At 45.8% G+C, this 24,541-nt stretch overlaps 1 protein-coding gene across 2 annotated transcripts; it reads right to left on the minus strand.

The window, feature by feature from the left end:
• Positions 1–77: 77 nt before the first annotated feature.
• On the minus strand, positions 78–22,966 carry LOC118514535 (protein real-time). 2 transcript variants are annotated; one of them, XM_036061517.1, is made up of 9 exons: positions 21,871–22,966; positions 5,659–6,134; positions 5,105–5,585; positions 4,529–4,787; positions 4,337–4,458; positions 4,047–4,121; positions 3,164–3,422; positions 2,997–3,097; positions 2,283–2,928 (listed from the first exon to the last, which is right to left on the minus strand). In XM_036061517.1, the coding sequence occupies exons 1-9, from the start codon at positions 21,931–21,933 to the stop codon at positions 2,752–2,754; spliced, it is 2,013 nt and encodes a 670-aa protein (XP_035917410.1). In that variant the 5' UTR covers positions 21,934–22,966; the 3' UTR covers positions 2,283–2,751. The 2 variants fall into 2 exon arrangements, with proteins under 2 accessions (XP_035917411.1, XP_035917410.1); XM_036061518.1 differs by lacking the exon at positions 4,047–4,121 and having other exon boundaries at positions 78–2,928; positions 21,871–22,910.
• Positions 22,967–24,541: the final 1,575 nt, after the last annotated feature.

Consider the following 24,541-nt stretch of genomic DNA (forward strand, 5'->3'; position numbering starts at 1 on the left):
GATCTGATCAGCTGGCAACTATGTAATCGTTGTGGGACGGAGAGGTAAAGCTGTACACCCTATGAAGAAGTACATCATTGCATTTAAATCAAGTACCTTTATTTACGGCCGTAATATGCTAAGAGTGTGTCGACAATACAATACTTCCATACATTGTGTTGTGTGCCGTCTTGCATCCTACACATAAACCACACAAACAAACACACACGCCATACAACACCTTTCCACCACTAGCCGCTAGTTCTTTGCACTGAGCTATCAATGTATGTATCTGCCAACCGGCCAATATGTATGATTTGTGTACCATCGTTTACGTTACGCCATTCACTACTACTGCTGCTTCTGCTTCTGGATGACAATTTGCTATCACTTGGTTTTACCGTTTGCGAAAAAGTGGATTAAGAAAAAAGAGAGATGATTGGGCTGCAAATCTCTAACAAACACGTACACGCGTGTGGTGGTAAAAAGCTTTCTCTAAATTGGTTTATCGCACATCAGGTCACACGCTTGCAGTGTCGTATGTTTGGTAGTTGGTAAGTCAGGCCCCCGCGTCACGCACACTCACTCTACTTGTTAACAAACTATCGTGAACCTGGGGGTCTCTCTCAAATTTTCGCGGTCTCCCTCTCTCTCACCCTCTCTCTCTCTCTAATAACAGCTCCTTCTAATCGGTGTTAAAACTGCATCTGCATATAGGCATACATGGATTGCTATATCGTGTTGTACAGATAAACCTATCGGCAATCGAATCATTATAATTATCAAATAACGCGCCTGTGTGTGTGTGTGTATAATTACTTTCTATAACTCTCAATTCACCTCAAACACCTCAAAAAGCAATGCAATAATGGTTACGCGCCACTCTACGTACGTATTGATGAAACTGCTTTCGCACACCGATTAAACTAGTCAAACGCTACTTAACTAACGCATAATTTACACAAGTACAGATCTTTACACTTTTAAAATGATTCAACCTTAAACGCAAAAAAGAAACGGATTCACTAAACAATCTTGAAACTATTGGCGCGAAATACACAGCAGCGTGTGTGTGTGTGTGTGTTTGGATCTGTGTAGCGGCTCTTAGATATATCACCTTTTGCTTATCGTCTCTACGCCACACTCTACGTCATTTACCAGCAATGATGCGAATGTTGGATGCCTTGTTTTTGCATTTTAAAAATTGGAAACGGTGATGGTTGTTCTCTCACCTCTCTCTCTCACTCATCTTAATTACGATGAACCAATAGAAAAAAAGCACATCGATAGCAATGGCTGTACTGTAGTGATGGGAATATTAGCTTTGACTACCGGCTCCAGTCGACTCTCGGGAGTCGACTCTGTTCCGACGGCTCCGGAGAGCTGGCTCCACTTCGACCGATGGTTCCGGAGCCGCCACCGCACTAACGCCTCTGGAGCCACTTATGACCACGGGTAAAAAAGAAAAAGCTGTCTCCTTTCGTTGCCCTGGTCGGATAACAACGTACGATCAGGAGGTCTCATACATAACACACTGGCTTAGGGTCATCATGGGACTCGTGCTTGCTTCTGAAATGCCGCCTGCTCTCCATACCAACTTCCAAAAGCAGCTGAGTTTTTATAGAGTAAAAAGCACCGGAAAAAATGTGTTCGTAACCGTTTCTAAAGACTTAGGTTCGCAGTCATTGCAGTTGGAGCGGAGCCGACTCCGGAGCTGTTGGAGCGGAGCCGACTCCGGGATGAAGTCGGAGCCCATCACTACTGTACTGCACACCGTACTGTGTGAGCAGCTGATGGGGGATTTGTGCTGTGTGTATGCGTGCGTCCTCTGTACATATGAAAGCCTTTGTCCAGTAAGGGTAAACATCGAAAACTGCAGCTTAAGCTTACGCATCGTACGCAATACAGTACCAACAATATCTTACTATCTGGTGCAATTGGTTGGTTTAAAAATTAGCTCACAATCTCATCCTACCTGCGCGTAAATGGTGTGTTTCGTTACTTCGTTACTGCTTTCCGGTTTGATGTTTCGTCCTCGTTCGCCATGAAACATCGTGTGACACTTTCACGCTCACACTTCCCCTTGGCGATCCAGTAACATTCCTCCTATTTATTGTCCGCTTCACATGGGGACACACACAGCACGGTCAACCTCAACTGAGAAAGGACGGCAGGGAAGTAGCATATTTAAGATTCATTTCTATGTATAGTGTGTGTTGTGTGGGTATAGTTAAGTCTGTTTGACATTTGCCTAATATCTTTACACACAAACACAAACACGCGCGCTCCTTGCTCGAGAGAGATCCCAATGAATCCCTCTATTATCCTATTAATTGATTATGCTTCACTCTTGTCTTGCATTGAAATTGTTGCAGTGGTGCTGCGATAAAAGCCGGGTTGCTTTTTTTGGTGATTCTGTGTCGTTTCGTACGTTCAGCGATAGTTGCTTTCCGTTTTACGATGTGTATTACAACCTTCGAACATTAGTTGTGGAACTAAATGTGTGTGTGTGTGTGTGTGTGTGTGAGTGATTGCTTGTTGCCTTTTTGAAAGGGAGAACAGGGATAACGTAGCCGTTACCGGGTAGATGTAAGAGATTCACGTTGCATATGATTGGGTTGCTGAGATTGTCGACGATGCTGCATCGGTAGCCGATCGGTGCGGCACTGTCGACGACGCACTGTGGGAACATTCTCCCACGGTTGATTGGGCAGCAACTGTGGCAGCGTTCGCCGAGGACAGATCTCCCCCCCGGTCAGTCTCATACGTTCATCATCGAGATTGTAAGCTGTTGGAGGAGAATCCCGACTGTAGACTAGTCATCGAGCCTTTGTAGTTGGCCGAGCTGAGGATTTCGTGGAAATACATCAATTGCGCAGGCCCGTCGCAGGACGGTGGACACATCCACTGCAGGACGTACGTGCCGGTGGATGCCATTTCGTGTGATCCCTGAAGATGGTGGAGAAGGAGCATTAGCGCCGTTAAAAAAACCTTTGTATTCGTTCCCCAAGCATTACCTGCACTCCTTCCTTTGGCCGACACTTGACACTTTGCTCGATTTTCTTATAGTTGGAGCCTTCTTTGAAGTCGGGCGCATCAAACACGGAGGAAAAGTCATCTGCAAAAGACAGTTTGTTTTTTCTCTGTTCAAAGACAAGATTCTCAGAGCGGCCACCATACGTACCATTCCCGCTCGGCTCCAGCTCCTTCTCGGTGTGGTAAACGGCAAACAGGGTATCATTTTTCAGCACCTCAAAGTCCCACGTCAGCACACTCTTCGGGTCCGTGTTGCGTATCAGCAGCTCGAACAGTTGGCCCGGCTTCAGATCGACCGCCTTGTACAGCCCATGGTGATCGTGCGCATGGATCGCACCGTTGCTTTCCTCGATCGATTCCGATTTGTACAGATGTTTCGGCACCAAACCACCTTCGTGGATTAAGGTCTGTATGCAGGCAAAGAAGGGCGGAAACGATACAATGAGACAACGGACACATTTTCAACCATGAGCAATGAGCACCAAACATGAGCAATGAAGAGGCACGGAAACGATCCAAAGTAATGGGCAATCGAGCACGCGAAGCGAAAACAACCGAATGGTGGAATGCATTTCTTATTTTTGATGCTATGCAAGCTTACCCAATAGAGGCATGAGGTAAAGAGGACCTAAAGCTAGCAATATGATACTTCCTGGCTTTTTTTCGCATCCAAAGGCGCGACACATGAATGTATTTTTTCCGTATTAGCCATGATGATGAATCCAAATCGTGTTTGCATGAGAGCCATAAAAGCACGGTGAGACTTAACCAAAAAAGGGACAATTTACGTTTGGAAATGCAACACAGAGGACCTTGGTCACACGCCGTACCACACACATGACGATTATGAAGAGTATGAGACTACACACAAACACATACACGCACAAGTGAAAATGCTCGGCCACGGTGAGAAAGTTGAACTGGACGATGATGCTAATTTCCGGACAATGCTAGCAGTGGATTTGCGCGCGTGTGTGTGTGAGAGAAAGTTATTGAAAAGGGGGAAATGGGTGTTGCACACAGTATCTTACACAATGACACGCGCTCAGAAAGCAGCGGGTGTATAGCTTAGCCGGTATCGATTCCACCACCGTCAGTATGCTGGGCTGCACAGAATATGCCAAACGACGGTATATGGTTACGGTTAGTGAAAAAACTTTGTACATTTGCGCTGCTTTTCTATTGCCGCTTTGGGACATTGGGAGGGAGGACGATCGGGAATGGAACAATTGGCTTGTGGGAAAGGATTACAGAGCCATGGAGACGCTAGGCTCATAAAAGCGGAGAGATTTCCTCCACCATCCAAAAGCACGAAACTTACACTGCACGAACCACCTAAAAAGCTGGGAATCTTGTCCGTATCGATGTACTGCTCAATGCCATCCTCTGCGTGCATGCAATCGGGACCGCCGAAGAACAGAAACTTTGACCGGGTGTTTTCATCTGAAAGAGACGCAGAAGGGGTGTTTTAGCATGGCTCTTGCCTCCTTTGAAATCTGCTGCTACTACTCACCGATGAATGTACTGACGATGGTCCACAGGACGGGAAAAACACGTGGTGCCCGCACGATCAGCACGCGGCCCATCGTTTCCGGATAGTTTTTCTCGACCGTTTCGATGATGCGCAGCAACGCCTTCACACCCGGACGCCATAGGTGGCGCATCGACAGCCCGTCCAGATCCACCAGCAGGCACCAGTTCCAGATCGGTTTGCCAAACAGCTTGGTCGCTTCCTTCATCAGCTTCAAGCCTTCCTCGCAAATGTGCAGCGTCTTCGGTGGATGGAAAGGAAGAAAAAAAAAAGAAGACAAAACAGAACACATTATTTACCTCTTGGCAAGTGGCAAATTCAGCTGATAACAACCGGATTCAAGGGCCTCACGCGCTGCACGCAAAACCGTACGATAAGCGCCACCACTCTCGTCTCGGAGGTCAATGAGGTCCCCCCCCCCCTAGTACTGGCGCACTTTCACCAAACTGTTCGACCGTCCGCGCTACTCCCAGCTGGAAAGGTCTTACCGATAACGCAATGCGACGCGTGAAGTTCGCGCACCAGCAAACAATGTCATTGCCCCCGCACAGAACGTACCAATTTGAGCAGCTCGTCTTCCCCGACCGACTTGAGCAATCCTTTGACGTCCATCGTGCCGAGCCGGAGGATGTACAAAGGTCGGCCATCCTTATCGTGGTGGTGCCAGCCGCCCGGGAAGTACTTTTCCACCACGGCCGGCGTTTTGTACTCGCTGAGAATGTCGTCGATGCGGTGCTCCTTGCGCCATTGGAGCGATTCCTGCAGCATGCCCGTCGCCTTATCGATGCTAAAATCGCGCGCACGCAAAAATCGCAACAGCGTCTGATAGTCCGGTTCCGGGTGTTCGGACGTCCCGTGCTCGAACCGTTTGCGCAGCTGCACCAGCTTCGATTCCTGCAGCGGCGTTAGCTGGCCAAGATATTTGGCGATGTAGTCAGCGTCCAGGATGGAATTGTCGCGGCATAGGGGTGGCTTCTCGGGCAGGGCAGTGTTGGCCTGGGTTGCCGTCGTGGAGTTTACCGTCTGCTCAGCTGGCCATCTGTGATTTCGTTTCAAGAAAGGGAGACATTAAGTTTCGAGAACTCTCACACACACATTACCACCGCACTTACCTGTCCACATGCGTGATGCCTTCCTGCTTGAGTTCGTTCACAAAGTACTCGATGATTTCTTTGCCCTTGAGCGTCGTCTGCGTGTACTGCTTCATGCCCATCTTCTCCATCGAATGTTCGATGCCGAAAAAGTTCTTAATGTCCAGCGTCGCCGTTTGATCGAAGCACGTCCAGTCGGGATTTTCCGGATGCGCGTAGTAGCGACACTTTTCGAAGATTTCCACGCGCGTCGCGAACGATTCGTTCGTCGCCTCGATGCTGAGCGTGCGCGTCTTCATGTCCAGGAAGTTTTTCTGGATGAAGAACACCACATCGACGCCGATGATCTTCTTGATGAGGTAGGGCGCCTCGACCGCGATCTTGCAACGCCGTTTCGTGTCGCGGCGCGCGCCATTATCGTACAGCGTGTCCTCGATTATCTCGCAGTCCAGCACGATCGGCATCTGCGGGCAGGTGGGGAACCGGCGTTCGTACGCCTGCGGAGGATACAAGTAGTAAGGTAGATTAGCAGAAAATATGATACGTTTTATAACTTCGACAGGGAAACAGGGGAAATGCTCGTTATCAAGGATGTTTATTTAGTTGCAACTTGCACCCCCGTAACGTGGTATAAATAATGCTCCAGTAACTGAGCTGACGCTTCGTGGGCACGTGAACTAACAACTCCGTTATCTCTTCCGAGCTGAGGTGTGATTTTATCATCACACTCGACAAAGCTGCTCGGGTGATGGATAACGATCGATAAACACGTTGTTGAATTTGTTAGCGAGCGCTCTTATCCAATAAAAGGATATTTTTAAACCATGCCAATGCCAGTCCAGTCGGTGACATCGTCCGCTGTCCAGGTTCGTTTGGTAATGGTGTACTCGCGTATCCAACCGCTGGGGGAGGACAATATAGCCCAATTAAAAATAAATGCGATAAATTTGCTATAGAACGCAGGCCACTCCTCATACAGGGGGATCATACAGCCAGCAACACATCGGATAAAATGGTATGTTTGTGAATGACAATGGAAAAGTTAAACCAAACACAACTCGTTAGTGCATAAAGTGCTCGCCGAAGCGCACAGTACACCTACGTACGGATGCTCGTTCGAGAGACCGAATGGCGTATGATCAGGAAAATTCTTCACCAACTTCGTCCCATCCCACGCTGATGACAGTTGACATAATTCAACCGGACAAGGACCGCTGGAATGGGGGAGAGGAGGCCTTTTTGCCTCGAAAGGACCTACCTCCACTGACGAAATGCTGAAGTACGGGATGATGGGTTCCATTGTTTCGTACCTTCCAGCAGCCTTAACCTTCGTCATTACTTACTAGGCACCACGATGCAAACCGTCCATGCTCCCTGCCAGTGGCAGCGAGCGCCAGGGAGTTGTGTGATAAAAGTTTTGTCAATAACCGTCGTCATTGTCGGACTATGTCAATCAAAACTGGTTTGAACGTGGTCCCCCCAGGGAGGGAAGGCGAATCGTCCCAGGATTCCAACATTCCACCTCGAGGGCACTCGAGGGGATTATCATGCAACAGACGGCTGAACGAGTTGCTGTGCTACAATCAGACTCAATTGGCATTGCGAAGGAGGTTCGGAGAACTCTCGTGGTGACCTTCACCTAGGGATGTATATGATGATAAGAGGAAAAACGCACACACACACACAGGCGCGTACTCACACGGGGAAAAAGGAAGTCGATTACAGCACTGAACAAATGACCTTTTCGCTGGAAAAACACCATTTTCCCGGTTGTGTTCCGATCGTTGGCACCCGGCGCGTTAAATGACCAATCAATTAAGCTACAATTAATGGGTAAAAGTATTTCGATGCGATAAATTGGACAAATTGGTGCAGCTTTAGGTCGTAAACCTCGTTGAGGTGTAGGTACTAAGCTTTTATCCTATCTGCGAAAAAGGGAGAAGAATGAAGTCAAGTCATCTGTGCCGTGTACCTCATTTCCTCCATGTCAAGGTCCATGTCCGCCCCACACATCGTTCATCAATTTATAAATAAATCGTTCGTTTTCTCCATCGCACTCCAGCCGAGGAAAGGGCAGAAAGCATCGGTTTATCGGCAAGTGGATGAAAATGTGGCATGAAACCATGCACACCCAGCCCAACCGGCACGGAATCAGTTTCTGTTCCGGGAAGATTCAGTGCCATCCTTTACCCCTCCCACCGGTTGGAGGATCGTGATGGGCGTAGGTGTGGAAAAATGATACTTTTCACTGTCACTGACAACCCCCCGACGGGGGTGGGTCGCAGACGGGCACGTTAGGCACGTGGTGGAATCATGCGCCATACAGGCCACAAACACACATTATCTTCCGAACGATGCTCGCCGAACGCCACATTAAACCGTGGTGTCGCTGATAAATGGGTCTTTCATGGTGGGTCTTGAGTGCAATCAGACACACACACACAGAGATCCCTCCACACATTCATATAACCACGTGCGCTGCCTTTCACGATCGGTTGGGGCGTTTGTTCGCGTTCGTGTGACCGTTCCGTGAACCTTTTTTTTAGCAAACTTTTGCCGCCCCTTTTTAGCCGGTGGTTGGTTTGATCAATATGTTGCATTAGCCGGATTGAATGGAGCGTAGCCGTGTAGTGCAACGAGCCGGCAAGCGAAATAAGGGGTGGTGCCATTTTTGGGTTTGTTAAATTGGACACTTCGTACACTTGTTGAGTGAGCCAACGGCCGGTAGCAATCGTCCGTCGCCGGGCCCGTAAATCATGCAATGTACGGTCGGGCTGAGTTGTTTACACGGAATGATTAAGTTAGATAAATATGATTCGCGAATTGACGAAAAAATTGTTAAGCCAAGGCACATTTTAACAGGTTTACTTGGAGAGCCAATAGTTGGCCAATAGTTACGAAAGATATAAAGTTAGAGAAGATTTGTAAGTTTGCATGGAAAACACAATTTGAACTATTGCTAAGCATTACAGCTAATCACTAGAAGATTCGTATGAAATAGGCATAATTTTAAGAGCAACCTAATAAATTATTAAGAATAAATGAAGCGCATTTAAAAATATATTTTTTAGTTGGGCTGATGATTAAGGCTCAGTCATACAGTTGGCCTTGATATCATTGCTTGTTCTTTGGACTGGTCACATAGTAAAATCGCTTAATGAAGACTTAACAACGCCTTAGGCCTGGAACTAAATCTCGGCTGGACCAGAGTTTGTCCTTTCGTAGGTTTTTAAACTATTCTGTCACGTACAAATATCGTCGGATGATGTTGGGGGTGTATAGCAAATTTACAGTCCCAGTACTCAAAAACGCCCCTCAGGCATAGACTATGTTCAAAAGAGAGCCTGTAAGAGTGGAAGGATAATGGAGTAGCCACTCTACAATGCGTGTTCTACGAGCTGTACGGTGATCTCACCATGATGTTGCGAATTAGACTCACAAGGTCAGGTGAGCTCAAGGGCGACCCGGAGGTAAAGGTGACAACGGCGCCGGTCATATACGGCAGGATCGCGATTCAAATCCCATCCAGACCGTTTCCCCGCAGTGAGGATTGACTGACTGTCCAACTATGTGGTATCATTAAAGTCTAGTTAGCCAGAGCCCTAAGAGGTCGTTAGGCCAAAGAAGAAGAGGAGAAGAAGAAGGTCAGATGAGAGCTGGGCATGCCATGAGAATGACACCGAACGACCCAGCACATGAAGTCGCTTCAAGGGTGTCCACTTGGACAGGAAAGATGTAGGTAGGACCTAGCTGTGATGAAGCGATAGCGTTGGTGCATCCGAGTACTTCTGCAGGAGACCAAGACCGACTACAAGCTCTCTTGATGGAAGTCGATTACAAATTCTACAAGGATTTGCTGTATGATTACTGAACGCAGCTTGTCGAATCGGCAATGAATAAATCATTAACCCAATATATTTTAAATAGTCAGCATACTGTAGACGCATCAGTGTAAGAGAAGCTTAAGGGCTTTCAGGGGTTCCGAGATTAACTACTACTATCAGAGATTAATATGATGTGAACTAATATGGATAAACTTTGACTTTATCGCATATGTTCGACACCTCTCGAGACGAACTGTATATTCTTCAGATAAACCTGGTCATAACCATGCCAACCATACCATAGCTGAAATTAAAATTAAACTCAAACATTGTCCACTTCTACTTGTAAATTGTACCAGTGGATCGTCTTCTTCTTCTTTGGTACTACAACCTCGAGAGGTCTCGGCCTGTTATTTCTGGCTTTCTGTGACTTAATATTACCCGTAGTAAAGTAGTCAGCCCTACGAGAGGCGGTCTGGATGGGATTTGAACCCAGGTCCGACCGTGTGAAGACCGACGCCGTTATCGCCTCGCTCAACGGACCACCCCGTCTCCATTAGTCGTCACCATCATTAATTTAGTGAAATGCCTGGAACATTACTAGTTTATCTCGGATACTGTATATAGCTCAAACATTAAATAACTTTAAAATTGATGAGGATAAACCATATCCACACAAACCTATTCTAACGGTGGATAACTTCCAGACGTAGATTAATGAGTGCGGAATATAGAATTCAGCAATACGGCCTGGCCGTTCTTTATGAATAAAAAAAAAATATATAGAATTCAGTAATCGATTAGTATTCACTTAAGATTCTATCGAAGAAGATGAGCATAATATAAAAATCAAATATCATAACTAATATAGCAAGAAAGTCTAACATAAAACCTCGTACATCGTACAAACGTAAAATCGTACAAATATGCCTGGCTTTTAAATCTAGATGATTTAGGAATTTAATTAATTTTGTTCACTGAGGAATTTTCACGCCGTAGACTAAGCCTAGGTTAAAGACGCCATTAAAGAAACGAAAGATATATAGGACAAATACATAGCATCAACAGCATTTTTGTGGCATAGCTTAACATTCATATATTCCCCATTGTGCTTAAGATAAGACAAAGTTACATCATACGCAAGCTGTGCACTAAGCCAATTACATTCCAAATCCACATCAACACACCTTTAAACAATGCAACACTCCCTGCCACTCTCAGCCTCAAATCATGCCAAGCAGAATCTATCGTGTCAACAAATCTATCATTTAAATACTTTCCATGACCATGTACGGTACGGTGTGTAATTTTCCCAACACATAATCATAGCTCCACACGGTCCGAAACGGTGCTGCAGTAGTTGAGTGCTCGAGCGTTGCCGATCTCACGGTGCAGGTGTCATTGGATTAAATCTTCTCAGCACAGGCACCGCAAGTCATTGACTGAGCGAACCAACCTTAAACCTTCAGAAGATTCGAACGTGCAGGTGGAAGCTAGGGAGCTAGTACCCGCGAGTAGTGACGACACACTGAACTTTGACTTTTCCTTTCCATTTTCAAGATTGGCAGGTGCGTGATGCACGTATCAAAGACTCGCTCTCGACCACGAGGGGTGTTACTGTTGCTGTTGTTGTTGTTGTGTACCAACATTGTGGAAAGAAAATCGATCGAGGGGAAAGAATGCAGTACCCGAAATGCCGACATGCAAGCCAAGGAACTACACCGCCACTAAGAGTCCTTTGGAACGGCGAAAGGTTCCCAAAAGGGACGAAGTCTTCGGAGTAAATCGTTTACATTTATTGGCAGCGGGGGTCACCCATCGACAGGCCGGAGAAATGTTGTCGCAGCAGCAGAAAAGGGGAACGGTTGTTGCGTGCTGCAGCAAAAAAGATGCAAACAAACAGCGCCCCATGGCTTCGGTCGTTCCGATGCATTAATTGAGTACGGCACCGAGGCACATCCTGTTTCCTGGCAGGTAGCCTGTGCACCATACCTGCACAATCGATACTAGTTCCACCACTAATCATCGGCTTTGAACGTTGATTATCCAATCAGCAGAATTGACCGAGACGCCTCTTCCACTTCTAGCCGGGTCTTTCGTCCTGGTGGACTTGCGCTACTGTATAGATCTAGGCACCACAAGGTAGACTACCGGCTGGCATCACTCCTTCGAAATGTGTCTAATGTTTTTTTTTCCAGCGCAGGACACTCGAACGGAGTCCACTAATGGATTGTGGACTTTGAGTCTCCCACCCCTTCACCACCAGGAAGCTCGGGTATCGATCGGTACCTCGGAGCGGTGCTGCTGCTGTGCGTTTGAAATTGAATCGAACGGAAGCCCCATAACGCCCCGTTAACCGCACATCGGGACAGCCGACGTTAAAGGCATCGATTTCCTTCACTCATCCCCCGGAATCACCCAACCCCGCAAAGCGCATAAATCATTCAATGGATGCGAGGAAGAAACGAAGCACCTGTTGTAAACCGCAAGCCTGTTTTACTTGCGCCAAACTATCACACTTGAGCGGTGAATGTAAAATGTGGAAAGTAAAAATTAATGAAACGGTCACTACACACTGTTCCATACAATTAACCATCTGCCCCAGTTCTCCGGGTGTGCTTCAATTCTTGTATTATTCAAAGTACTTCGTTAATAAACAGGCCCACCAGAACAGGCCCAGAGCTAGGTCAGCTTGTGTGTGTGTGTGTGGTGTCGGAGCTTATTACAAGGACGAATAGATTAAGCCGAATGACGTCGTCAATCCGTTCCTTCCCTTCTCGAACGACATCGCATTGGCTGGTTCGCCAATCTGACCTTAGCCCAACGACCAGTCCCTTCATTCATTCGGTGTGTCCGAGTGTGTGTGTGTGTTGTGCAAATATTCAGAATTATCTATCATTATTTGTCAAGATCGAGCTCACGGAGGGACGGCGCGTTGCGCTGAGCAGTACTACAATTTCCATATGTTTGGACCATCATCCCATGGGGACACCCCAAATTATCCTGCTGCCGGCAGCAAACAGAGCGCTGCTATGGCGGCGATTTTCCCTCCACACATCCAACTTCTTGGCCGTTTGCGAATTGTGAGCATGTCTCGTGAAGGCGTGGGGATCAACCATTTGGCAACCGTTTTTGTGCGGAAAAGTTTTCCTAAGCAAACTGCGCGTCGTTCGTGATGTTGCCGGCCGGAATTATGGTCAAACAACAATGGCATTTATGGGCCATTTCTACTGCTTATATGGGTTGAGTTTTTCGTAGCTTTGCTGTGCTATAAGAACCTTGAAACACTTGCACCGTAACGGATATTTTGAATCGTTTCCGAACCCACTGACGCACCGACGCTTCGGTTGCATTCGATTTGCAACGTGTTCCGATTTTCATGATCGTGTGTATCAACACACACTCGGACCCCAAAAAAAAACCAACACTCTCGAAATGATATTAATACATTATTCTGCATGACATCGATTTTTGGCGGCAAAGCCGGGAAACCGTACAAAGAAAGGGCGATGCACCTGCCGCAGCAAATCTATCTATAGCACCGGGCCCACCGGACATTTTGTTTACGTTCAATTACGCTGCGTCGCAAGCAAGCCAGCTAGCATATGCTACCGATTAAAGCAATTTGTTGCATGTGCTTGTTGGCATAGGCAAGCAGGCAAAACAAACCTGCCCAGCACCTTCCTGCAGGGGACTGTCCGAAGGCATGGAAGACTGGTTATGTTACGTCAAGTCAGTTTCTTGTTAATTATTTCGTAATGGCTGGAACAGGCTCTACGCATTACGTGTTAGGTCGCTGGTAGCCGCAGTTGTAACGTTTGAATTAGAGCGACTGTTACCTATGAAATTTGCATACCGAAGATTAATTACCAGTATAATGACATTCTATGAAAATATAATGACGGCTTATGCGCTGGATGCACACTTGAACTTTGCAAGATTTAGAATATCTTGGGTCAAAAGTGAATACCGATAACAATATAGATGTTGAGGAACGAGATGGCGCTTAACATAAAGCCTTAACCACGCTTCAAATAGGCCAGATAAGGCGCATCGAATTTTAATACAGGGGTTTTCAGTAGATAAGGCAATAGCATCCATTTTTATGGCAGGCTTCTTAGATGAAATGGCAAACAAAGCTAGTTGATATGGAAACGACTTCAGGTGACAGGGAAATCAAATACCTTTTATTGTGATGTCCTCAGATGATATTGTCATAGTAGCCGTTGATATTGTACGTACTTGCACGTATGCTGGGAGGTCGTGTACAATATCAATAGCAACTGTGACAATATAATCTGAGGACATCACAATAAAAGGTATTTGTTTCTAAAAGGCCTAGCTTTGTTTGCCATTTCATCTAAGAAGCCTGCCATAAAAATGGATGCAATTGCCTTATCAACTGAAAATCCCTGTAAATAAATATCAAATATTAAATAAAGAGAGCGATCAAGTGAAGCGAGTGACGTCAGAGGCAGAATTAGTACCAAATAAAGTCCATATTCTGTGGGAAGCGGGAAACTCATTCTTGACTCCAATATGCCTCGAAGATGGGATACTCCAAGGGGCTTGATCTGTCTGACTGTCAACAATGACTTTAGTTCTTTGACTCAATGATTCAATGACATCAATCGAATTAGACACGTCAAGCTTCACTGGGTTAGCCACGCCATGAGAGTGGCACCGTACGACCCAACTCGTAAAGTTCCACCACAAAGGCAGGGATAACGGATTGGCAAACGAGAACGATGCTTACTTACTTACTTATCAGGCGCTACAACCGCTTTGCGGTCTTGACCTGCTGCAACAATCCTCGATACCGCTCACGGTTTAGCGCCGTCGTCTGCCAATCCGTTATCCCGGCCGTTCTGGCGGACGCATCAACGTCATCACTCCATCTCAATTTGGGCCTACCACGCCTCCTCTGTCCTTGTGGACGGCCTAAAAGGACTATACAGGCTGGGTCGTCCGGTGTCATTCTCATGAAGTGACCAGCCCACCGGAGCCGGGCGAGTCCAATTCGCTACACGATGGTGCGATCATCGTACAGCTCGTAGAGCTCGTCATTGTAGCGGCTCCTCCATTGTCCTTCCACACATACGGGGCCAAAAATCCCTTTGAGCTTCATCTTATCTAATGCGGCTAAGAGGGCTTCGTCAGTTTTGGACAGAGTCCATGTCTCAGTGGCGTATGTGAGTACTGGGACTATAAATGTTCTGTACAGTCCCGGCTTCGTCCGTCGCGACAGATATTTAGAGTGGAGAAGTTTCCTCAGGCTGTAGTATGACCGGTTGGCAGCCAGCACCCGTGCGCGTAGCTCAAATCAATGTTGTTGTCGGTGCTGACTTTTGACCCTAGATAGGTGAAGTTTTGGACGACTTCGAAGGTGCGGTCACCTATCTGTACATCACCCCTGCGTAAATCAGTGTTTGTTAGCAGGGCCGCTGGTGGTGCCACCATCATTTTGGTTTTCGCCTCGTTAATCTCCAACCCGAGGTTCTGTGCCGCACGCTCGATCCTTTGATAAGCTTCTGCTACATAGGAGAGCCTCAAACCAATGATGTCTATGTCATCAGCGTATGCCAGGATCTGGATTGACTTATAGAAGATGGTCCCCGAAGTTTCCACCTCTGAGTCACGGATGGCTCTCTCTAGCGCCAGATTGAAGAGGAGACAGGCGAGCCCATCTCCCTGGCGCAGGCCCTTGGTGGTAGCAAAGGGCCCTGAGAGTTTTCCATCCACCTTCACCTGGCATGAGATGTTGGCCATTGTCATTCGTACAAGCCTGGTAAGCTTGGCCGGGATTCCAAAAGAGCTCATTGCGTCGTACAGTTTTACCCTGGCTATGCTGTCATAGGCGGCTTTGAAATCAATGAAGAGATGGTAGGAGTGGAGCTGTTGCTCCGCCATCTTCTCCAAGATTTGCCGCATCGTGAAGATCTGGTCAGTGGTTGATTTTCCGTTTCGGAATCCTCTCTGATAGTTTCCGACTATCTCTTCAACGAATGGGACAAGTCGATCTTGTAAGATAAGGGAGAAAATCTTGTAGGCGGTATTCAACACCGTAATACCCCTGTAGTTGCTGCACTCTAGCCTATCTCCCTTCTTGTATATGGTATATGAGAACGATGCTATTGTTTTATATTTTATAAGTACTATTTTATTAATGTTACATATGTCAGAAAGAATGGATGACCGGAACAAATCTGAATTGTGGTTCCATGATTACTCTCAGAATGCAGTTAATACAATCAGGCATGAATTAGAAGTTTGGTATAAAATTCCTTGTGTAGTGCAGACAAAACTTCCTCAAACCCATTTTAAAAACTGGACCTCAGGATGACTAGTGTTGCTAACCTCTTTGCGATAAGTCAAAAATGGTTGTCTGGAACATTTCTATGACTTCACTTCATTCGAACAGTCTAAATGGTTTGCCTTTCAACTTCCCAACCCCGTTAAAGTATATTGTATGCTGCGGAGTTGAAAAGGACACCGGTCCGGATACGCAAAAACCTAGACAATGGATAAAATTCAGATAAAACAGTTTTGAAACCCTTCCCAAAAAACTGGGAAAGGACTGTAGCATTAGCTTGTTCGACTTTCGGAAGTAGAATCGAAGCTGTGATCAATGCTAATGGTGGGTATTTCGAGTGAAACATCATACACCATTAGAAACACACACCAAACACATAAGAGAAACAATCAACGAATGAATGCGCAAGGAGCTTGGCTTGGTCCTTAAAGATCATTTTTGTACTTTAAAAAAGCCACAAGCAATTATTCGGCTTTTGTATCAATTTATGCAAAAGAAAAACGAAAATATCGGGGGGGAAAAATCAATCCAAACACAATCGCGCGCAAATAAACAGTGAAATGGAAAGCCCTTCAAGCTGTTCCACACTTTCCCAGAAATTGGCTCAATCAATCCATACCATAAAACGTAAAGATTGCGAAGCAAATAAAATTTCGCTATCCTTCTTACTGCCCACCCACCCACACACACACAAATACTGGCTACCGTCTCCGGGCCAGGACCCGCACCAGCAACGGCGGCAAGATGCCCTAACGATCTCGAGCGGTTGTGCAAAAGCAACCGGTACCACCATATAAAGACCATTAATGTCGCTGAATCAATGCTCTCGCTTTTCCAGGTGAGTTGTTTCTTTGTTTTGGTTTTCCCGTGAGTTGGCGCGGCCAATGTTGCCATACAACACACAGCTGGCTGCACGTGTGGCCTGTACGGGGCAGACAGGCCGCAATCTCAGCTTCTTTATGATGGAGGTTTTTTTTCTGCTCAAACACACCACGAAAGCATTCGTTTGAACCGTTTGCTCGTTCGCCGACAGCCGGCAATCTTGGCTGGCCGACTCGCACAAAGGCACGCGAGTAGGAGGACAATTAAGCGCCGGTTTAAAAAGATCTGAAGAAGGCCACAGCAATAAAGCAGAAGACGGGGTGGAGTGCTACATCACAAGCTAAAGCTCTCCAGCACGTTACAACACATCAGAGTAAATGTTTACCTTTTCCAATTAATCCTGGAGTGGGCACTACAAACTAAACGGCAAAACACTCTCCACACAACGAGTGAACGAATTGACGACCTACGGGAAGAAAAACACTAGACGCTTTACAATTTAGAGTCGTTTGAGGGGGAAATAATCTCAGATCGCTTGCCAGCCACCACAACACCAGGGGCCCCCGGGGCGGTCTGGCAAGTGGCCAGGTGGAGTTACATCGAAGCAGGCGACCACCACATTGCGGCAAAATTTCGGTACCGCGCCGTTTGTCGACCTTTACATTTTCATTACCACTCGGTAGTGGCAGCAGTCGCGTCATCATCTCATCGTTAAGAGTGGGGATATAAAACAGCTGACCTGATGATGGTGGACGCAACACTGCAACGTCCAACCGTGCATCAACCAACGTGACCGTCGTGGCGCTAAAACCATGCTGGCACAGTGGCACCAGCCACACCGCAAACGCATAAGCGAAGTTTCTGCGGACCTACCACGAGGCGAGGCAAGTTAGCGAAGTGATGTGATTTAAAATTTATTACTTTTGCTAAACTTTCCCTCCCTGGTGCCTGTGGCATGGAGAAGCGCCGCCGCCACCATACGGTGAAGAACTCGCGTGCAGCAAACATTCCATGAAACAGTGTTCGACATTTTTGAGTCGGCCCCCCCATTCGCCTTCTCCTGGTTTACTGTCGATCTCACGAAGGAGGCGAGCAAAACCATTGGCGATGTTGGGAAAATGTGCACAAGGTGTGTGTTTTGGTGTGCGCGCGCGCACACGCGTTCGCTCGCAGGCCGTGCCGTGCCGTCTAACCGTGAATTCGGCCCTCGTCATCGGTTGGTGTGTTGTTGGTGCAACCGTTTCTGGCGATTCTGCAGTCCGTGTGTGTCCACGTTGCGAGCGGCACTGCTACAACCTTGAAAAGTTACGAATGTAGCTCCAAACTCGACCCCGACCCGCCCCGGGTGATGCATTTTCACTTTAATATCCGAGCAAAAAAATGGAGCTGAAAATGAAGGAAAAATTCAATCTGGGAAAAAAAACCCTTCACGGAGTTACACTCCCGGTGGCAAAAGCCGCAAGAGCGGAGGGCCATAATCTGCTCCATATTAAGTAACAGGGCTTAAAATAGTTTTCTAAAGAACGGACGGTGTCAAATTTAATTGAAAAGAGAGGGCGCGAGCTGTATGATGGGAAGATTGGGGTTTTTCATTGTATGTTTTACATCCAACGAACGATCCATGCGATTGAGGAAAATGTGCGGATAATTTTAATTTAAAATCAATTTCGCCGTTCTTCGTTAGCAAGACCGTAGCACATTAATTCCTTAATCCAGCGGTGATTACTGAGCAACTTTTTCAATGCTTCAACACAGTACGGGACACTCCATCAGAATCCCCGACTTGGTGAAGGACACAGAAAGTGGATGTCTTTTTTTGCGCCCAACTTTATACATCTACATTAAAGAACTTACTCGACCTTTCGCGGCCTGGCAAGATCTCTGGAGCGATTGGCATAAAACATTTGTCACGTAAATTGCATCAAAACGCGAAGGAGATCAAGCTAGTGGGGGAGATTTGGTGAGGCGAAACTTTCGCTACCATTGGGGTACCCCAGCAGCTGGATAACCGACTCGAACCGGGCGACCACATTTGGAGTTTGGAATTCTAGTTAAGCATCAAATTGATAAAGTACACGCCCGAGACCACTAAAGTGTCATTCTCCGGTGCAATGGGCAATGGAAAGCGGGCGACATTACTCTTCATCTCGCCGCTGCTCAGTGACTCGGTGTGACCGAGAGTGCTTTGGAGGAGGTCGACACAGCTGATTGTAAGATTTAGTTTAGGGGAGAATGGTAAATAATTTAGCTCAATTTATGTGGAACTAAGCTGCGGCATCCATTCATCCTTTGTTTTCTTAACGAAAGTAAGTGCTTTACCTGTTATATTAGCTTTGAATTTCATTCCATTTTCCATAATTGTCTATCGGAACACATTTTCTCGAGGTTCTAATTTCTTATCCATTGTAACCTTGAGAGCCTTGAGAATTTGCTTCAACGCCTTACCAAAAACAATAGAAAAAAACGTCACGTTACTTCGAGACTCTACAAAGTGAACGTGGCGTGGAAACAGTTTTAATCAATACCTAATGGCGCCTCGCTGATTTCGGTAACATTTATTGTTTTTTGCTCTCGTAAAAAATAACCGATCCGCTTACGTCAAACGGTGGCAGTTTAGTGCTACAGTTGGAATTTATCTGACTTCGTTAGCTTCGTTCACTGTCAATGGCTTTGATTGTTCGTTCTGTTCGCTAATAGCTGGAACGAATGGGTGATAAAAAGTGAGTATGTTTTTACAGATTGAAGAATGGATATGAAAGAAAAAAATATTTTAAATGTTCATAAATGAACCTTTTTTTTGTTTATTCATAGAGGACGGTCTATTGATAAAAATCATTTTGAGCAGAAAAAAATTGTACTAGATCTTTTAAGCTAAAACCACTTCTTCTTCTTTCTGGACATAACGACTTCATAAGGTCCTCACACTATGGGGGAACGGCCCAGATGGGACTTGAACTCCGGACTTGCCGTGTGAGGACCGGCGCCGCTGTTGCATCTACTACCGGGCCGTCCAAAAAATTCTATTTACTATTGAATTACTAATCATTACTAAAGCAATAGAACTTGTTTCAAGTATTTTTATGTGCAGTCACTTACTTACATATCACATATATTGGCCTGCTGCAACAATTCTCGATACCGCTCACGGTTTAGCGCCGTCTTCTACCAATCCGTTATCCTGGCCGTTCTGGCGGACGCATCAACGCCATCCCTCTTTCTCAATTTGGGCCTACCACGCCTCCTCTGTCCGTGTGGACGGCCTAAAAGGACTTTACGGGCTGAGTCGTCCGGTGTCATTCTCATGACGTGACCAGCCCACCGGAGCCGGGCGAGTCTAATTCGCTGCACGACGGTGAGATCATCGTACAGCTCGTAGAGCGGCTCCTCCATTGTCCTTCCAAACATACGAGGCCAAAAATCCTGCTGAACATCTTCCTCTAATCTGAGCGATTCTTTCTAATGTGCAGTCATTAGGCAAGTATTTAAAACATACAGGCAATTGACAATCGACTTCAAAGTCTTATTTGATTTGTTCTCATTTGAATGAATATAAATACACTAAACAAAATGCGGGATGCACAGCGGTCGGCAAATTGTGGCCCTTTGTCAATGTTAAGGTGGCCCTTTGTCGAAAAATGATTCATCTTCTTGCTGCTCGTTCTGTTTAGCATTCACTCGCAAGCGTTTTCGATTCGTGTACTGTTCTATACTAAATACTCACTTAAATAAAATAAGATTAAGACTCATTTAAGATAGAGTCATTTTAAGATGAAAATAATAGCTACCAAAACAAGTTTAACCAAAAAAAAAGGCCTCTCCTTCCTAGCGATACATTCTGAACAATCATCCCTTATTTAGGAATGTTAGTAGGGAATCGAATTAGGGCTCCGTGTGGGGCTTTAGTACAACAATCTTAAGTGTTTTACGGTCTTACAAGGCTCGATTGAAAGGACCGAGGGGTATTCTTATGTTTGATCAGCTACCGGATCGACTATATGCAGCGGCCTTCAATAATGCTTTTTTTTGTGCTGATAGTTGGAGAGTCTACATCATGATCGATGGAGACTGATTTCATACTGTGTGATGTTGTTAAAATTCAAAGTAACTAAAAATTCAAAATGTGAGCAGACAAAGGGTACAGTTTTGATGAAAGAAGAGAGAGAGAGAGAGTGAAGACGATACGGACGAGATTCGATGTCTGGTCCTGTCGTGTGAAGACTGGTACGAATCATCTCAGATTATTTTGAAAAGATTATAGGTTTGCGCAAACATCTTATATCTCCTTTCCAGATTTTCAAACCTCGATGCAAATATAGTCAAATTTAGTTAATTATCTTATCTAATTTATCAAGCCTTAGCTCTGCAGTCACTTTAATGCTATCCAATGAGATAGCTTTGCTCGATAAGTAGGCCACGGTGTCTGTGGCATTTTTAGAATGCATTAAAACTTTACCAATGTGGAACAGTCGTAGCAACGGTTTCCCCAGAAATTGAGCGCAACCTTTGAGGTAGACCTGCCATCATGGTTACTCGGTCCATAGCAACGCTATGATGAAGGTCATTGCGAACATTCCGACTAATCCTTCTCCCCGAACCGAACAACAACAACCGCACAATTGCAAGAAGGTAAACAACAAACGGGGCTTATTGTTTGAGCTAGCAGCATCTTGAGTGGGGAAAAACTGTGAGGTTTAAATGTTTTTCTCTCTTTTGCATGGTGGTGGTTTACTGCGAGCCAGTTTACTGAGCTGAATTTGCTTGGCTTTATTCATCTTCGATCTACGCCTACTTTAGTACTGCAAACTGTTTTAATTCTAAATGATTAAGAATTTAATATAGCTAGAAGCTACAGGAGCAGTGAACAACATGAGGCGCCATAACCGTGGCGACAATGGGGCAAGCTCAGCACCTCACAAGCTTTTACTTTCGAATCGAACGTTACGGCAGTAAAATAATACGACATTGTTTTTTTTCCCATCGAAGGAAACCCGTGCTAGAAGAACTGATCGAAAATAGAAGCTTCAGTAGCCACCGTCGGGAATGCGCCAACCACCTTTGCGAACCGCTGTGAAACGGCCTTCAGCAAATCGCACATGTGCCCGCCCGGACTGTTGTGACGGTCAATTTGCCGTTATAATTATCACCAACCGCCGTCACCGATTCGATTCGTTCGTGCTGCAATGCTGGTTTTAGCAGCCGGACGGGACCATGTTCGATTGCTCCGACTGATGGGGACATACCAAAGGGTTTTTTTGTTGTCTAATGGTTACTTACCGCCACAACCAGCTCGAAAGGATATTTGTAGATCCTGACGGGAGATTCATACTTTTGCACCATGCTTTTCGAAGATAATCCGCTCGGTTCGTTTTTCTCTTCTAGAACTAGGGAATGTGCTAGGACCGTGTTTGGAGCTTTACTCCAATTTTCCAATTCCGGGACCAATTTTCCTCACTTCCGCACTTTTATCACAAACACACACACACAACACAGACACTTCAACACATGCAAACGTGGACACACTTTCGCTTCCGGCGAGAAGCGAAGGAATGATTCTATTTAGCTCAACACCACTTCCGCCCGCTCAGAACCGGTTTTCTTCGCGTACCAGCAACTTACGATCGCAGTAGCACACGCTTTTGTTGTGTGATTGCTTCAATTCACCTTTAACTTTTTTTTCTTTCCTTCTTTTGCTTTGCACCTCACCACACTGAACGACGGTGGTGGTAAACACAGCAGCGCCGTAAGTCAACAACACTTGGCCGCACTGGCGCACACAAACCTCCGAAGCATGAAATATGTTTCTTTCTGCTTTCCGGCCCAGCACCCGACGACGACGACCACGGTTCGTGAAGAAGAAAAGCGCACGCACTTTCAGCGAGGGAAAACTGGCTTGGGAAAATGGATGCTGATTGGGCGGATGGATCGAGAATTCATTCACGAGAAAGGAAACATGTTGCTGCGGGGTGTTGCTGGTAGGTTTGCCGTTGTTGACACGTTAGCACCTTTCATAGCAAGATTTAACACTGCTGCGAACCACCCTCGACAGATCTATTCGCTTTCGATAGCAAGAGTTAGCAGCTGAGCGTGGAGAAAAACACACACTGGGGAAAAGCTGGGAAAACGAACACACGCACCACAGGGACACGGTAAACGACACTTGAAGAAGACAGACACGCACGGTCCACAGCTTTGTACAGAGTGAAATGACCTGAGTGGTTTGGTTGGGTGGTCAAGACTGTTGGAAAGAAATGAACCCTGGTGTACGAAAACAGGGACGAAAGCGATCCGCTTCGATTGTTGTGTTTTGTGTCAATGAGAGAGAGAGCCAAATCGAAAAGCGTTGCAGCCCAGTCCGTTTTGCAGCTCGAGAACGACAGCTGTGGATGCGGTGGTGTGCGTGAAGCCGCCATGACAGCTCTCCGGAGCGGTGAATGTGTAGCTGGCAGGGTTGGACCATGCCGTTCAATTTGACAGTTGCGATTGATGCGGTAAAGTTTGAACGTCTGCATGAAAAAAAAAATTTTTTGGATTATTTTAGGCTTTAAAAACTTGTTTAAAAGCTAACAAACTCTCTGAAGCAGGTTTAGTTATTGCAATTGCATAAATGAAACATCGAGTTTACAAAAAATGACATCACTTTCCGGTAAAAGACTCGAGAAGGCCCCCCCTAGAATCTTTTGTGTGCAGCACTGTGGCCTGTCATTTTTATTGTACAGTGGAATTTCTGTATGGTCAAAACCCATTTGATGTAAACATTGTGCATTGTTCCTTAATACTGTTAATAGACAGCGAGTAGAACTTGATACAATACATTGTAACAAGTGGTTTGTGATTATGATATTCTTATGTTTCCTCCTTTGCTGAATATCAATGCAAGCTAACAAGTATTTATCGAATTACTGTTCCGTTACCGTCCGAGAACGCCGTGCATGTGTTAGGCCCGATTGTTCACCCCTAGTGCGACCGAAAACTAGTACCGAGCCCCAGTAAGCCAAAATGAATAGTAGGGTTAGCGGAGAGGAGGTTTTAATCAAATAATAACAATATTTTATTCGACTTTCTTCAACCAATTTTGACCACACTGAAAGCACACTGAAAGCTCACTGTGAAGCTTCCGCAACGTGTACTGCGGATTGCATACCTTTAGGCGTAAATCCTACAGCGCCTAACAAATTTTGTCAGGGGGGGGCCTTCTCGAGTCTTTTACCCACTTTCCTATCACCAAACTATTAGTTCAGGGATCGTCAACCTGAGAATTTACAAAACGAAGTTCACGTTATTTTTTCCGTTATTTTGCTTCAAATCTTCGGCTCGCACAATTTCATAATCAAAAATTTATTAGCAGGTTGTCTGGGGCTCTTCAATTACCATGCAGTAACAGCAACTTCAAAATGATCTTCAGAGACTTCAACAATTTATGAGTTTATTTTGTGTTGGATGATTTTGATTGAACTTCAACCTTTTTATAATGATTCCCGTGAGATTTCGGATTTGTGTCAGTTGAAACGGCTGGAGGCTCTTGTATCGTTTTCATAAGAATTCTGAGTTTATTGGAGGAACTAAAATAAAAAGGATGGACGATAGCTATGGTTTATTTTTAACTGGATTCCGGAGTCAAAAAGCTAGGTTTGACTCTAAGGAAGTTTCACGAAGGAACGGGAATACTTTAATAGTTGGGAAATGAATGTTGTTTTAGTGTTTCTCAACTGTATGGCTTGGAACATAGATACTAAAACATATACCTCCCAAAAAGGTTAGCATTACGTACTTTATTTTACGCTCAAATTACGAGACCGCCCGCTTGGTTGTTGGCGTCCTGGGCTCGTTAGCGATCGTGATGAGAGTTCCAGAACGTGAGAGCCCGAACTGAGAGAAAACTACAGGATTACTCCGCGCGATCGTAGCAGTTGTGTTCCGCATAAACACTTCGTTAAAATATAGCAGT

The sequence above is a fragment of the Anopheles stephensi genome, chromosome 3 (assembly GCF_013141755.1).
Source record: "Anopheles stephensi strain Indian chromosome 3, UCI_ANSTEP_V1.0, whole genome shotgun sequence".
Classification (NCBI taxonomy): domain Eukaryota; kingdom Metazoa; phylum Arthropoda; class Insecta; order Diptera; family Culicidae; genus Anopheles; species Anopheles stephensi.

Excerpts from the sequence above, each read along its gene's own strand:
- LOC118514535 (XM_036061517.1), bottom strand. The coding sequence starts at position 21,933 with ATGGTGCAAAAGTATGAATCTCCCGTCAGGATCTACAAATATCCTTTC. Across the intron at positions 6,135-21,870 it reads CTTTCGAGCTGGTTGTGGCG|GCGTACGAACGCCGGTTCCC; the intron begins GTAAGTAACCAT and ends TATCCTCCGCAG. Across the intron at positions 4,122-4,336 it reads TTTTAGGTGGTTCGTGCAGT|CCCAGCATACTGACGGTGGT; the intron begins GTAAGTTTCGTG and ends TATTCTGTGCAG.